The 17571-nt window shown below is 35.8% G+C and overlaps 1 protein-coding gene across 3 annotated transcripts; it reads right to left on the reverse strand.

The window, feature by feature from the left end:
* Window positions 1–36: 36 nt before the first annotated feature.
* LOC113050505 (uncharacterized) lies at window positions 37–6172 on the reverse strand. Of its 3 annotated transcripts, none has more exons than XM_026213512.1 (6): window positions 6045–6172; window positions 5091–5168; window positions 3832–3949; window positions 3077–3527; window positions 1209–1292; window positions 37–1113 (listed from the first exon to the last, which is right to left on the reverse strand). In XM_026213512.1, the coding sequence occupies exons 3-6, from the start codon at window positions 3832–3834 to the stop codon at window positions 722–724; spliced, it is 930 nt and encodes a 309-aa protein (XP_026069297.1). In that variant the 5' UTR covers window positions 3835–3949; window positions 5091–5168; window positions 6045–6172; the 3' UTR covers window positions 37–721. The 3 variants fall into 3 exon arrangements, with proteins under 3 accessions (XP_026069297.1, XP_026069298.1, XP_026069295.1); XM_026213513.1 differs by lacking the exon at window positions 6045–6172 and adding an exon at window positions 5271–5564; XM_026213510.1 differs by lacking the exon at window positions 5091–5168.
* Between the last annotated feature and the right edge of the window lie 11399 nt (window positions 6173–17571).

A 17571-nucleotide genomic window follows, 5' to 3' on the forward strand; every position in this document is an offset into this window, starting at 1 on the left:
TTGCAATGTAAAAGCAGTGTAACTTATCTTCAAATACTTTCAGGTGACAATCCTTTATTAAATAGTAGATAAAAATAAATTAATAAAAATACTAACATGCATTCGTTTAAGATGACGTGAATGCATGTAACGTTTATGTATTAATAACAAAAATATGTTATAATATCAATAATAACATTTTAATATTTAATTCTAGGCTAAGTAATAAAGTACACAAAGGCGGCGCCCAGTGGCCAATGAAAGAATAGCATTTAAAAAAAAGTGAATAAAATGAAGTGCAACAAACAAAACAAAATATATATGGTACAGAAAAATGTAATTAAAAGTAAATGTAAATGCACATTCTCGAAGGAAAAATCCTTAAAAGTTAATGATTATTAATATTATCATTTAAAATAAAAATTTATAATAACTCATTAATAATGTTTACAAACATTGTATAAAATGCTGAACAGATCAATATTTCGTGTTGCCTACTGTACATTCAAATGTAATTCAACTTTAATTCATATATTTTCAGATGCTTTAAAAAAAAGTGGCCCTAGAAAAGTTTTTGACAGTTTTTTTGTTTTGTTTTGTTTTTTGTCTTAAGTGTTCAAATTCCTTTTTTTTAAATGAATTAATCAATCAATAGTTTGATAACTGATTATGAAGTATTGAATGTTTGTTAATGACTATTTAATGTAAGTTATTACATTTAACAACATTACACCAAATAATGCTAGCCAATACTAAATTCAATCTCTTCCTCCTCCTCATCATTATCAGTCAGCTCTGCTGCTCTTGTGGCTCTCTCACTCTCACTCGCTTGAATATAGTTGTCTTCAATAAACCCATCGTCATCCTCCTCAATGCCACTGGTAGGTGCAGCTGCACGGATCCCAGGGCCCCCCTGGGTTGAGAATCCCACCTCAAAGTTTGCAGGGTCACACTGACTCGTGGCATCTACTTCACTGAGCCTGGAGTGTCTGTAGCTCGCCAGATACTTGTGCACGACTTTGTATTTGGCCAGCAAAGCGATAAGGACAGAGAGGGTCAGAGCTGACCCCAGAACAGCCACAAGGACCTTCCAGCTTTCTGAAGACGTTTTGGAATCATAATCTGGTTCCATGCCTAGGTTAAAAAGGTTATTTAGAATGGTTAGCCAGTCTCAGATGTAATCACAGGTAATAATCTAGACTAGATTACAGGGGAAGAAAGGTTTTGACCATTATTTGTATTGTTTGTAGGCGTTGGTTCCACTGTGAATAGTTTACGAAGGAAGGTTCCACGGTTGACATCCTTAGAATGTCCTGCCATGAGAAAAACAAATGACATTGAAATTATAGTAGGTATATGTCAATTTCCATATCTCAAAAAAGATGATGTTGTGGCACTCAAATAGCCTATTTTGCATAAGAATGTAAATAATGCAGAGAAAATTAATGTTACTAAGAAATGGCTCAAAGGTCCTGGTCCTCATCTAAATTTAATCCAACATGCATACAATTTTAAATTCACTCATATAATGACTTGAATTATTATGAACAGGCTTTTTATTTCTGTAAAAAAAAAAAAATAATATATATATATATATATATATATATATATATATATATATATATATATATATATATATATATATATATATATATATATATTTGTTTACATTTTTTTAATTATTATTATTTTGGAGGGGGCTCAAAGTCAAAGTAATTTTTTTTTTTTTTTTTTTTTTTGGGAGAATCCTTTGTAGCCTATTATTTCTTCAATAAATACATTAAAACTTATACGCTGCCTAATAATATGTAGTATGACAAACTGTTGTTGAGTTAAAAAAAAAAAAAAAAATAGGAAATATGTGACCTGGGGCCTGTACCATGATGGTAGCTGAACAAATTCAGAGTTACAGGATTAGTTTTGAGTTGACAAAACCAAACCTCTCCAATCCAGCTTTGTTGGTACCATGATGCTGTTCATCAACTTTCTTTGTCAACTCGGGCTTTGATCCTGAGTTTGTGGAACGTGTGCACATGAATGTGTGACATCACTGGTGAACAGCCAATCACGAGCCTCGCAACACAAAAGCAAGTTTGATTTACTTCTCGTGAGAGACCCAGCGAGATTCAAAACTAAAGGTTAAAGGTTTTGCTAAAGGTTAAGAGATTGAAGATTCTGACAAATTTAAATGTCATATGAAAAATGAAGGAGGACTAATAAAATAAATGATCTTGCTTCATCAGTGTAGTCACAAGTGGAACTTGTTAACTTAGTTTATACATTTGAAAATAGTGATAGAGACTTGAACATGTAAATTCAGATTTGTAATTTTTAAAATAGTTCAATCTTTTGATACTACAGCTTATTTATATTACATGATCTGTATACATTAATATTTATTTAAAATAATTTATAATAACTGTTAAACTAAAATTGCTTGTGTGTAAGAGATAAATAATAATATGAATCACAATAATTATATAAATCATAAAATGACTCAGTTATTATCATTAAAGCAAGACTTCTATTTTTTTTTTTTTTTTAAGCATAAGTGACCTTTAATTTGGAGCAAGATAAACTGGAGTGACTTTGTGTCAGACATGTGTCACTTCTCTCACATCTGATTGGTCCACCTTCAGTTTGAGAATCCAGAACATAACCTGCCCCGGGGCAGGTTAGCTGTGCAGCGTAAAATACCATGGAAACGAACACCGATTAAATCTGAGCTACTTTCATAGTACCTAAAACCCAGAGTTGGCGGAAACTAAGCTGAAACATAGCTGGCTAGCCACCTAATCCAGCTTCATGGTACAGGCCTTATGTCACTTCTGAATTAAAAGTTAATAATAATAAGAATATTTCATGAATTCAATTCTACATATATGCATTTTTTTATGTCATTTTTAAAGTCATTAAAATAAAAATTGTCTTGAAAATTATATAATAGTTTTTCACATCCATATGAAACCACCATGAAACCAAAGAGTACATTTCTAAGGAATAGAAACTAGATTTGTAAAATATTTCTTCTTTTCACCCCAACAGTATATAAGTAATGAACTAAATCAAATGCAGATTATATTAAAAGTATTCATACCATCACTGTGGTCATCATGTGCCGTGTGTTTTGATGCTCTGGTCATCATTACTCTGTCTCCTGCTTTCTGTCTGTAACTCTGTTCTCCTCTAAGTTCCCCAAATTGACTAAATCTCAAGTCTTTAACTGCAATCGACTGAAAGTCCCCCAGGAAGAGCATCTGTAAACTGGAAAGACTGGTGAGAGCGTTTGCCCCCACTGCGGCCAGTTTACACCTACTCAGGTCAAGTACTTTAAGAGAAGAAAGGCCGTAGAGATGGTCTTTTAACAGTAGGGGGAGGTAGTTGCCTGATAGGTTCAGTGAGACTAAATCGCTAAAAAGATTCAGGCTCTTAAAGCTGTCATGGTGGGAAAAGTCTAACAGATTTTCAGACAGGTCCAGTTCGGTTACGTTCATCCAGATGTGCTCTGGTACTGATGTAAGTCTTTTCCCACTGCAGTCAAATGCAGCCTGAAAGAATAAAGAGGTATATGGTTAAGAAACTTGCATCTGGAGTCAAAGAGAAAAACTTTTGCCTTGTGCATTTTTTTTAAGGTAAAAAAAAAGGCAGATTATCCAGTAGCGGTTTTAAAATAGAAACAAGAAATGTATTTTCTCATGATTTAAACCATTAAAAATGTAAACCATTGAAATGGTAAACCTCTGTCACCAAAAACAGGAAACAAGTGACTAAAAACAGGATACTCCTGATGTAGCGGCACTTGCTCTTGCTCAGGGAACAAAAGAGGCCAGAGTGTGTATTGTTTTTCCTCACCATCTCTCTGTTGACCGTACATGGGCCCACAGTCTGGAGTGTGAAGCATTATCTTGAGACTAAGAAACACAGGAGCACACACACTGTGTGTGTAGCAGACCCCATGTTTTCCTGCCTCCTGCAGAAATCACAATTAAAGATAATAAATAGTAAACACTGAAGTGGCCTTCAGCACTGCAATAGCTTGAGTTCTGGTGCCATTTTTTAACTATATAACTTTAGAACAGAAAAGGTCCCACACACTTTGTAGCTTACAAATCTGTATATGCAACACTGTAAAAAGTATAAACTTACATGTATAAACCTAACATTCAATCATATTAATTTACATTTTGGACTTGATTAAAAGTGTTTTATTTTATTTTTTTTCTTTACCCCTTGAGTGAAGCTCTGTGAAAGCAAAAATAAATAATTAAACATTGTTAAAATTTTAAATAGTTGTAGGCTATGACAGTGTGTTTTTTCTCTTCATTATTATTCTTTCAATGCTTCATATATACTATATGACCATGTGTCATATTACAAAAGATTTGAAAAAAAGAAAAATCTAAAATTCATGAGGTTCCTGTAAACAGTAACAGGAACTCTAACATGCTGACACATTGAGCGATCCACCACAAGATTCAGCGTAACCCTACAGCAAACAACAAGCATCATGCGTATAAAACACACAAAAGTAAACCATAAATAAAGTGTAGCACTATTATGTTAGTAATAATGTACAGTCTGTGAGGTCAAATAATCCCTGAAAGAGCGATCAGGACCCTGACACAAAGCAGAGAGGATTTCGATCACACTAAAGGCCTAAATAGCCTAAAAAATTAACTTCTGGATTGTTATTGATTGCAAATATGTTAGATCAAAAATTAATAATTCATCCAGTTTCTTCTAAATCGTATCTAAATCGTACTAAAAATGAGATATTAACTGCCATCTTAAGTTTGTAAAGTAGAATAAAAATAAAAAAGTTAGGGTTAGGGTGAGTAGGAATAAACAACCTGATCTCATGAAAAAGAGGCAGTCTGTGATTTGTAAGGAAAGCTAGCATGAATGCCCACCCCTAAACCTAACAGATTGCACAAAAACATGCAAATGACTGTGAAAAATATATTGTAAAATAGTTACAGACTGGCATGTGAATGTGTTGGAATAATACGTGTGCACGTATGTATGAAACAGAGAGCATTTATATGTTCCATCTTTAGTATTTCCTACTTATCTCCTTGTGGCTTATAAGAGCCCTTCCCTCCTTCTCCTACTTTTCATTTCAGGCTGTAAACACTCCTCAGGAGCTGCTTTTATCTCTTCCTGTCTCAGGACGCCCCGTAACAGCATACCTGCAGGATCTGAGAGTCAGCCAAGTGTCTGCATGTGCGTATGATTATAAATGTGAGAAAGACAGATTCAGAAAAGGTAGAATGATAGAATCCTGAGTTCACCTTTATCTCCTTAAGCTACTTGCAAACTAATAGCCCCCAGATGCTTTCCCAGACCTCACTGTGTGGGTTCAAACACACTGCGGAAATACGGCACAAAAAGGAGTCTTTCACTTGACCTCCTCATAAACACATGCCCTACTTTATTCCTAGGTTGTATGTTACTGATTACTTTGCCACGAAGGACCTTGCATTGTTGTTTTTTTCGCATTTAAAAGAAACTGAGAACTGTACTGTTCAACTCAGCTTTTGATTTAGCAATTATCGATCAAATTTTAATTGTTACCCGCATGAAGTTCCATGAAGTTAGAAAGAAGCTTCTATGTGTGTGTTTATGCTTAACGTTTAGTTTTTTATTAGCATTAATGCAATGCACAATATAAGAAAATTGTAGGAGTTGGGTTAGGCCTACCTTTACAAATGTTCCTGTGATACTTTAGACAAAATTGTTAAGTCTTATCCGTCAGTTTAGCAAGTAGCCTAGGTGTGGTTAACGACATTGATTCCCATAATAGTCTAATTTACCTTCCCTAGCAGCAGGCTTGTTATGGTTGACATCAGAATGTTAAATGACATGTGGGTTGACGGGGTGGAAATGTGTGATCATTAAACATTAAGCTAGCAACCTAGAACAATAAGATATTGTCCTCCTACTCATATATGTGCCATAGAGATCACATGATGAGTTATAAATAACCTATTTCGCAAACATTTACATATATAGAGATTAATGTTTGCATCAGAATACAGTGAAATAAATGTTATGAGGCAATTTACCTGAGATTTGGATCTTCTGTTTATTCAGAATATGTCCAAACTGACGGTTTTTCTCCTTAGATGTCACCTTTTAACAAGGAGAGGTTCATTTTTTGTTAGCAATTTCCAAGATTAAGGAAATGGCAGGTAAGTTGTGCAAAGGTTGCTGGAGGTGTGCCTTTAGCTTGTCATTCTCAGATCAAGTTAATTTGTAACTGAATGTCAAATGGAGCTATACTTCTCTCTCACCTTGCAGTTGACATTTGAACTGATGAATCAATATAATATCTTAACACACATGTGATCTATACATATGAACACACACACACACATATAATCTACATGAATTAGTACATTCACTCGCTGCAGACCACACACAAGGACTTGGTATGTGTGCAAAATAATAAAAAAGGAAAAGGAGGAAAGGACGGATAGAGAATCTACAGCTGTGATGGCTTCACTCTCTTTAACAGGAAAAAACAACCTAAGCTCCATAACAATGAACAGTTTGTCTTATAGGAGACATACCGTAAATGGTCAAGATGTCAGTGTTTGGCACTTAAACTGCTGTTATTGTAGTTAGCATGAGAGCATCTGTCAGCATCTGGCATTTAACACCATTTTCCCCCCCCTTTTTTTCTTTATCACTAACAGGCTTTCTCTCTCACTACAAACACACAGAATATATTTGTCTATAATTAATGCATTTATTCTACTTTCCTGTATCTCAAACAGTAGAGCATAATGCTTGCAATACTAAGGTCAAAGGGTCAATTCCTAGGGAATACATGAACTGATTAAATGTATACCCTGAATGCAGTGTAAGTCACTTTGGATGTAAAGCAACTGCCAAAGCAAAGTGCATTTGTTTTTCTCCTCTTTCCACGTTTATTAACCTCTATAATTTGCACCAAATATGCACCAATGTTTTTGATATATGACCCAGGCACCTCACGTCCCAGACAGATTGTTTAGCTGGGAAAGCCCGTGCATGTTATCACTTCGGTGGTCTCACACTCCCTTTTGGCATCTGCAAAGCACTCATTTCCTTTGGTAATTGGAGCTGAAAATCAAGTTCCCTGTTTTTGTTATTGTTGTAGAGTAGAGTTGTGAACCACTACAACGTTAAATGTTCTTGACTCAACAACAAAAAATGATATCTGATTTGGAAATGAATGACTCTTTCCAACAAATCAATTGAACCAGTCAGACTTATATTAAGTCACAAGTTATTATCAGTTTGCGCTTGAATCATAAATGACTCATTGACTCAACTGAATCATTTAGTTTGCCTACATTTACATTAATATTAACCATATAATTTACAAAAAAAAATATATATGTGTGTGTGTGTGTGTGTGTGTGTGAGTTAAGTGGGAGCAAATCTCTGTCTTTATGAGTGAACGGACTCATTCAAATGGCTGATTCATTTAGAAATGAAGTTAGTGGTTGTCTTTATGAATGGGCCACTGAATCATAGATTCAAATGCTTTGTTCAAAAACAGATTAATTCAGTAACAAAATACTCAGTGCTGCACAGAGACACACAATTGGTCTTACTTTGGCCTTGTTAAAAACTTTTCCTTTCCTTTCCTGCAGAGATCGACAGCACTGTGACTAATGTAACACACTTAATACTAGCATCTTTTTAGTTGAGCTATTGTATAAAAGCGATCGCACTGACATTCGAGAAAGCTATCTATCTATCTAACTATCTTGAAATAGTTAGACATTACTTAACGATCATGACATAAATATTAAAAACAATACAGGGCATTTTTGCCTCATATCTTGAATTATATTGTAACATGATAGTCTTGCCCTCATCCGACACTGAAAAACTCACACAATGTTTTTTTTTTTTTTTTTTTTTTTTTTTTTGCAAAGTTACAAAATGTCTGTTCGCACATCATTAAAACAACAGTTAGGAGATTAGTACATGATAAAAGGTTGCAAAATCCTTACTCATTTACTTTCTCCATACGTAGCTGTCCAGTGCGTCACAGTCATAGACTGTATAAAAGTTTAAAATCACGAGTTGTGATTAAACTTACATGTTAGTGTTGAGATAATAATACCTTTTTTCAATTTCTCCTTAAATAGCTTGGCCGTCTTTCCAGGCCAAATGTCTTCTTTTGAACATGTTTGAAATCACAAGAAAAATGCCACAAAAAGTGTTGTAGCGAACACACTATATTTCATTTTCAAACTGATGTTTAATTTATTATTTATATTATTGTTAAAAAATTCCTCCTGTGGGCCGGATTGGACACCTCTGTGGGCTGTGTTTGGCCCGCGGGCCATATGTTTGACACTCCTGATTTAGTCGTTCTTCTAAACTACACAGACAATGATTCCTTGGTACACAATGAACAAATAACAGCTTACTGTTATTAAGATATGACACATGAAAAAAGTTTCTAGTAGCATGTAGGATGGTAGTTTGTTGCTTACTTAGCTATTTTTTGAGTATCTCTCCCAACAACACTTACGAAATGAATGATTTATTCTAAAATACAGTGCCAATGAATCTCTGTGTAAGAAAGACCTTATCAATTTAAAAACATTATAGGGGTTCAGCAAATAATAAGATATGAGAAGGAACTGTTGCTCTTAGACAGAAAAATGTGTTTCAAAATCTTCCAACTTAAATACAAGTGTAATCCAACAACGCTTCTATTGTCAGTGAAAGTTCCTTGCAATAACCATTTCTGGGAATGAAACTTCATGCAGAACAACAGGGGACTTTCTAAGTTATGCATACCACCACTGTGATTATTACTTTGTGCAGTTTTGAAATACCTGTGTCAAACTTACATTCAAACATAAAACTGATGGCAGCATTGTGTGCAGCAGCTATCAATACAGTTTATTCATTAAAATCACCATTTGGACTCTCATGACTGATTCTGTAATCTTAGCAGCCTTTGGAATGTCACTAAGAACCATTGTGCAGATGTGTTTAGGTCTGCATGCTCACCACTGTACCAGCAGGAACTCAAAAATACATTTGTGAGTTCTGGTTCAGACCTAGTGCGTGCTGGTTCAGAGGCAAGTGGTCATTACTCTAGCTGTTTTCTCGTGGTTCTCATGGGAACCGGGTGGTGGACTGAGCAAACACTCAGACAGGAGACCAGCAGTTCTTCCTGTTTCTTGCTTGCTGTTTGATTCCTGCCAGTTTCCTGGTCACATATCAGCTCCCGCAGCACTGCTTCCTGCCAAGGAGTCTCCAGTGACTACTGCTAAGCACGCTCTCGTGTACAATTCTTACATTTTTCATTGTATAATTTTATGCCTGCATGGGAAGACTACATTTTATGTATCATTAACAGTGCTCATGAAAACTAATATATATACATATATATAAATATATACATACAAAATAAGATTGATGTAAAGACGCAAAGCACTGCCATCAAGTTAGCATTTTTAAATATTCACTCACTGAAAAATATATCATTTCTAATCAATGACTTTATATCCACAAACAATCTGGATTTTATGTTTCTTAACGAAACATGGTTAGAAGACAGCGGCAGTGCAACAATTCTTAAAGAAGCAGCCCCTCCTAACTTTAATTTCATGAGTGTCTGCAGGACTGTTAGGAGAGGTGGAGGCATAGCTGCTGTATTTAAAGAGGTCTATCAATGCAAGCAAGTGGCATTTGGTCAGTACTTGTCTTTTAAATGTCTAGGGATTGTGCTGAAAGGTGCTCCACGCATTCTGTTTATTATTATTTACAGGCCCCCAAAATACTCTCCAGCGTTTGTTGAAGAGGTCACAGAAATGTTATCAATGATTTCCTTAGAGTTTGACTGTTTTGCTGTTGCAGGGGATTTTGATATTCACACAGACAATGCAGAAAACAAAACTACAAAAGAAATGATAACGGTTCTAAACACTTTTGACCTGATTCAGCATGTGCATGGACCCACACACAAAGGTGGACACACTCTGGATCTAATCATCAGTAGGGGTCTAAACATTTCATCCATTGTTACTAAGGACGTAGCACTATCTGATCACTTTTGTATTTTCTTTGATATATTGATCTATGCACCCACTGAATCTAGATCTGTCTCTGTCAGAAGAAGATGCATCAACAAGAACACTAGTGTACTATTTATGGAGGCTATATCTTAACACCAAGCATTTCTGCAGACTCTGTTGATATTTTCCTTGATTCCTTCAACTCAAAAGTTGGGAATGTTTTTGATGATATTACTCCAATAATAGTCAGTAAGAAAACAAACGGACACAAATCGGTTTGGAGAAGATCTACAGCAGTTAAGACTTTGAAAAAACAATGCAGAAAAGCTGAGCGGATGTGGCGGAAGACGAAACTTGAAATTCACTGACTAAAGCATCTATAAAGAAAGCCTTCATGTTTTTAATGTGAAACTAGCCACAGCTAGACAAACTTTCTTCTCAAACCTTATAAACAGTAACTTAAACAACACTCGCAGTCTTTTTGCCACTGTTGTGAGACTGACAAACCCCTCAAGTCAGATTCCCAGTGAAATTCTCTCAGACCGCAAATGCAATGAGTTTGCTTCCTTCTTTTCTGAGAAGATCATCAATATCAAGAAGGTGATTAGCACATCCTCAAGTAATACAGAGGTCAGACAGATTCGGCCGCAATATCAAAAAGACACTTTGTCTATTTTTGAAGCAATTGATAGCAAAATTTTGGAAGACTAGTGCAGCACCTGAAATTGTCAACCTGTTGTCTTGACACACTTCCCACATCCTTTTTCAAAAGTGTGCTTAACTGTTTAGAAGTAGATCTCTTAGAAGTGGTCAATGCCTCACTTCTTTCTGGGACATTTCCAAACTCCCTGAAAACAGCAGTTGTTAAGCCCCTCCTGATAAAGAGCAATCTTGATAACACCATTTTGAGAAATTATAGAAAAATATATAATCTTCTTTGTATAGGCAAAATTATAGAAAATGTAGATTTTAATCAGCTGAATAAATACTTAAACTCAAATGGATACCTGGACAATTTTCAATCGGGTTTTTGCATCATAGCACAGAGACAGCACTCATTAAGATAATAAATTATATTTGCTTAAATTGTGACTCTGGCAAAATATCGGTGCTGGTATTGCTAGATCTCAGTGCTGCGTTTGACACTGTCGATCATAACATACTTCTAGAGAGACTGGAAAACTGGGTCGGGCTTTCTGGGATGGTACTCAAATGTTTCAGGTCATACTTAGAAGAGAGAGTTTATTATATTAGTGTAGGAGAGCATAAGTTTAAGTGGACGTCCATGACATGTGGAGTCCCACAAGGCTCAATTCTTGCACCGCTCTTGTTTAGCCTGTATATGCTTCCACTAGGTCAAATAATGAGAAGGAACCCAAATGCCTATCACAGCTATGCTGAGGATACCCATATTTACCTAGCCTTATCTCCAAATGACTACAGCCTCATTGAATCCCTCTGCCAATGCATTGATGAAATTAATATTTGGATGTGCAAGAACTTTCTTCAGTTAAACAAGGACATACTGGGATTCTGACTAAAACCAGAAAATCTGAGCATATCACACCAGTCCTCAGGTCCTTACACTGGCTTCCAGTTACATTTAGGATTATTTGATTTTAAAGTATTTTTACTTGTTTATAAATCATTCAATGACCTAGGACCAAAATATATTGCAGATATGTTCACTGACTATAAATCTAACAGACCACTCAGATCATTAGGATCGAGTCAGTTAGAAATACCAAGGGTTCATACAAAACAAGGGGAGTGCACCTTTAGATATTATGCTGCCCACAGTTGGAATCAGCTTCCAGTAGAGATCAGATGTGCTAAAACAGTAGTCACATTTAAATCTAGACTTAAAACTCATCTGTTTAGCTGTGCATTTATTGAATGAGCACTGTGAGTTGTCCCAACTGATTGCACTGTATTTTACATATTTGCTGTATTTTATATAAAATCATTTTCTATTTCTAACTGTTTTAAATTCATTTTAAATAAGTACATTTTTAAATAATTTCCAAAGTTTTTATTTTACTTTCTTTTAAGTAAACTTTGAATTACTATTGTACGAAATGTGCTATATAAATAAACATACTGTATATATATGGGAACACATGATAGGTAAAAATTGATAGCCTGAATGCACTGTAAGTCGCTTTGGATAAAAGTGTCTGCTAAATGCATAAATTTAATTTAATATATATATATACTGTATATATTGCCAACTTATCAACAATCTAATATATTATTACTTATGCAAAAAGTTTACATGGTGAATGCATAATACTGAGCTAACAACTACAATTTAACATATAACTCTAAAAGTGTTACCTGTTTGAGACATTTTACCCTAATTTGTAAACCTTCAAAAGCAAAAAAGTTTATAATTGGGATGTAACTCAGTGTTAGAACATGTGCTTTTTATGTATGAGATCCTGGATTAGATCCACAGCATCTCCAATTAATGATGAATCTTTAAACAAAAATGTACCCTTTTTTATAGACCTTTGAACCTTGTGTGCATACATAAATGTTGGAATAAATATATTATTTATCTTGAATAAAAAGTACTTGTAAATACACAAGAGGGAAAGCATACCTTCAGTTGGAGATATAGCTCAATGGTAGAGCACATGCTTTGCGTAAGTGGTGTTGGGTTCAATCAGAATTACAAAAGAACCATACATTTTTTTTTTTTGTTATATTGTGTAATGTATATTACACAAAAATTGCACCACAGAGCAATGACTAATTTTAGTTATTTTCATGTTAATTCTTTTCATGTTTTTGTTTTGTTGTTGTGTAAACATTTAAGTAAATATTCAAGATAATTATTCAAATTAAATGTAAAAGCTACACTCAGGGTGACCTGAGTTCATGTCTGAAGTGCAGACTGTGGTCCTTGCAGAAAATGACAAAAATGGCAAAAAATAAAATAAAAATAATAATAAAAAGATTGATGAATGGACTGACAGACAGACAGATAAATTAGTCATTTCAGACATCACATGCATATATATGTATATATATATGTGTGTGTGTGTGTGTGTGTGCTCTTGTTTTTGTGACATATCAGACACAACTGTATAATTACATGGGTATGACACAGGTATTGCAAGGATAGGGTGACCCATGTCCCAATTTTTCAAAACGCTTATAAATCATACAGAATGAGTTTTTTTTTTTTTTTTTTTGACAAAGTAAAAATGCACAAAGTTCCCTGTGAGGGTTAGGTGTAGGGTTGGTGTAGGGCCATAGAATATGTGTGTGTGTGTGTGTGTGTGTGTGTGTGTGTGTGTGTGTGTGTGTAAGCTTGTTTATGTGGTTAACGAGGACACAAATTTGTGTAATGACATGGGTATGACACAGGTATTACAATGAGGAGTTGGTTTATGAGGACATTTTTAGTGTCCCCGTAATTCAAAACGCTTATAAATCATACAGAATTAGTTATTTTGAAAATCCAAAAATACACAAAGTTTCCTGTGAGGGTTACGTTTAGGTGTAGGGTTGGGGTAGGGCAATAGAAAATACAGTTTGTACAGAATAAAACCCATTACGCCTATGGAGAGTCCCCATAAACCACATATAATAACATTGAAAATTGTCAAATGATAAAGTCATACAGGGGTCTCTACAAAACTACAATACTGAGTCCTGTTATGATTAGTACTTCCTTACATTTGATCTGAAAGAATGACACAGCATTCTTGGCTGATTGAGGAAAATGGGTCAGATGTGTTCACCTATCACCCAAACATTTCCAAAATCACAACTTGTACACTGACATAATTTTCAGCTGGGGTCATATCCATTTGCTGATGTTTAACATAATAGCATCACATTTTCTCTTTGATCTTTAGCTTTAAGCGTGTGCCAGCATCAGTCTAAATAATTCATTTATTCATAGTCATAAACGAGTCATGTAACAGATCTAACAGCAGCAGATCTGTACGAAGCACCACTGCTTTCATTCATCCTCTCCATCATGCTCTTCAAATTCAGTCTGTGTAATGACCCCTCAATGAGCCACGCGGCCTCTCCATCCTATGTTATACATGGATCTGAATGGAACTGGAAATGCTCACAGATGGGGACCCATGGCAAGACGCCCTGCTGTGTACGGAACATGGATTTCCACTGTACTACCACACTGAGTCAACACTAAAGTGAGAGGCTAGACTGATGGTTATTGTTCAGATAAGGTCCTATTAACATTTCAAAACCACAATGCTAACCATGTAACCAATACTGTTAATGAACAGCCATAGACATAACGAGCTGAATTATGAGTATAAATTCATGGTTTAAGTACAAATGGCCACAGGCCCCAGGGAATACCATTTCCATGAAAGGGTGTACATGGTCTGCAACAATGCTTAGGTAGGTGGTATGTGTCAAAGTAACAGCCACGTAGATGACAGGGGTCAGCATGGACGCAACAAACTGTGATGCAATGTGTATTCTGACACCTCGTCTGTTGGATTGAACAACATGGGCCAGCCTTCACTCCCCACATGCATCAATGAGCCTTGGGGCCCATGACTCGGTCGCCAGTTCACCACTGTTACTTCCTTGGACCACTTTTGATAGAAACTGACCACTGCAGACTGGGAACACCCCACAAAAGCTGCAGTTTTGGAGATGCTCTGACCCAATAATCTAGCTATAAACTAGCTATCACAATTTGGCCATTGTCAAACTCGCTCAAATCCATATGCTTGCCCATTTTTTCTGCTTCTAACACATCAACCTTGAGGACAAAATGTTCACTTGCTGCCTAATACGACCCCCCACCTCAACACACTAATAGGTACCATGATGAAGATTCAATCAGTATTATACACTTCACCAGTCAGTGGCCATAATGTTATGCCTGACCAGTATATATACAATATATATATATATATGTGTGTGTGTGTGTGTGTGTATTTGTGTTAATATATGTATTTATATTATTTGCATACATTTTAAACAAAGACGTTTGCATCATTTGTGTAGAAGGAAAGGAAATATGAATTGAGAGTTTAAGAGTGGGCAGGGTGTAGATGTCTCAGGCTGCACATGCACACTCTTGAGACAAAAGCTGAGGAGCGGATGTGCCCTCTCACCTCTTTTTCCCTTCCTTTGTCCTTTGTTTTTTACTCTCTCTCTCGTTCTCTTGTACTTACACTCTCCACATCCTCCTATTTCAGGTCTCCTATCCTTGACCCTATCTGTTGAAGATCCTCTTATCTCTTTCACTCTACATCTGGCTGACTTGGTAAAAACACAAAGACATCTTCTTTTCCCTCAAACCGCCGTGTTTATTGTTTCACGGATATGGACATCCATGCCAGCTGGAAATTTTTATATGATTGTTCCATTGGGCTGATGGCGAAATTGTATGAGTTTTCAACAAGCATAATTTCAAGATGTGTGGGAAGAGATGACAGATTTTCAAGGAGAGGTTTTACGGCTGGTGCCATAATTTTAGCCCCGCTATCACAAGAGAAATTCCGGCAGTGACCTAAGGGTATAATGGAGCACCTATAGATGTATGGGTCCCATGGTGAGCTTCCTCAACCGGGCTGCGTGCCCATGAGACTGGCTTCTGCATGGCCAGCTCACACTCTCACACATTCACATTCAGTGCGTGTGGAGGCCTGCCAGCTCTCGTCACAATGGCTGGAAATGGGAATTTAATACAAACTTTCTCACATAGACACAATGCATCTAATAACACTCACAGTTGTCCCCTCCCTCGTCAACAGCAATTATAGTTGTATTTAAGGTTTAATCATGCTTCTGTATGAGATTCCCACAATGTATCTTGCTTAAACAATGTAAGAGTCTTTACTGTCAATTTTGGTCAATTTAATGCATTTTTCAAAGAATAAACACTTAAGTTACACAATGCCTTTTGATTTCCTTTACATGTGTACTGGCCAACAGTGTCTGTTTTGTCTCTTGAATGATGGAGGAATAGGCCTTGAGTCTTTGACTGCCGACAAGAAAAAATAATTGGAATTCATCATCATTTTCATAATAAATATAGGAGACAAAGCAATTACTGTAGGACTACAAAAGGCGACTGAGACAATAGGCGGCAGTCTGGGGGGAGTGCGGCGGTAGTCTCTCTAAGTACCTTGTTCTTGTGAGTGTTTTTCCCACCCTGGCTCCATGCATCCACAGAATATGTTGACTCAGTGTCTACTACTTTCCCATGCGGCTTCCTCATCCAAACACTTTATCATCCAATGCTTTATCAGTCTGGTTGTTTTATTATTTTTTTGTATATACACAAATACCCATATACTCCAAAACACACGTTCTAGCCAAGACACATATAAAGAAAGGACAAAAGCAACAATGAAAATCATATTTTTGCATATTGTTCTTTTATTCATAGCATATTAAAATGTATAACATAATAAGAAAAAACTGATCTGTGCATGCAACTGTCATACTATATAAAAATGTATTTACTGTATCTGGGGGTCTATATTGAATTTATACATTTGGAGCAACAGTTATCTTGCATATTTCTACAAAACATGTGGGGATGGTGTGTTTAAGAATTTTGAAAGAAGTCTCTTATGCTGAAAAAGTTGCATTTATTTGAAAACAAACAAAAAGTATATTGTTAAATATAATTACAATTTTAAAATAACTGCTTTTTATATTATTGTTTAAACTGTAATTTATTCATGTGATGGCAAAGCTGCCGTTACTCCAGCCTCCAGTGTCACATGATCATTCAGATATCATTCTAATATGCTGATTCTGTGCCCTAGAAATATTATTTTTATTATTATTAAGCTATGCTTCCATTTGAGGATTCTTGTTGAACAATGCATATTGAAAATATTTTGTACAACTAAACTCTGTTTTATTATCTGTGTGCAAAAAAGAAATGACTTTTTATCTGTACTGCTCTTGCATTGGAAAACAGGAAAGTCAGAACAATGTCAGTCTGAGTCAGCTTTGATTATGTGATGTTATCAAGAAACAGACAGAAAACAACCATCCATCTACAAATTAGTGAAATGTGCAAAGACAGTGTTAATGTGTCGGTAGACGTGCGGCGGTGGGCTTTTCCTCTGCAATTAAACAAGAGATGACTGAGCATTTAGACAAAACAAAGTCAGGGATTGGTTATTGTTTCCTGGCTATGACTGGTGTAAGTAGATACAAAATGCCTGCAGTACCGTGGAGCTTGTTCACACATAGGCAAATATGACATTACAGTATTCTCTGATATTACAGTGGTCTCTGTTCTTTATGACAGTTTGATGCCTTGAGTGATGGGGATATTAAAAGACTAAGAATCCAGACTGTACCAGTGCATCATTAGCAGCCTTAAAAAGAACAGTTGACAGGAAACATCTGAATATTCACATAATGTGAGATCACCTGACTTAGTAAATCAGTCTGCATTTAACCTCTGAGCATGCTGACATGAAACAGTATTTTGGGCACACTTTCCTTCCTTAGTTTTAAATATGTATATGTGTGTGTGTGTGTGTGTGTGTGTGTGTGTGTGTGTGTGTGTGTGTGTGTGTGTGTGTGT

Source organism: Carassius auratus, chromosome 31 (assembly GCF_003368295.1).
Source record: "Carassius auratus strain Wakin chromosome 31, ASM336829v1, whole genome shotgun sequence".
Classification (NCBI taxonomy): Eukaryota; Metazoa; Chordata; class Actinopteri; order Cypriniformes; family Cyprinidae; genus Carassius; species Carassius auratus.

Excerpts from the sequence above, each read along its gene's own strand:
- LOC113050505 (XM_026213510.1), bottom strand. Across the intron at positions 1,293-3,076 it reads ACATGATGACCACAGTGATG|GACATTCTAAGGATGTCAAC; the intron begins GTATGAATACTT and ends TTCTCATGGCAG. Across the intron at positions 1,114-1,208 it reads TACAAACAATACAAATAATG|GCATGGAACCAGATTATGAT; the intron begins GTCAAAACCTTT and ends TTTTTAACCTAG.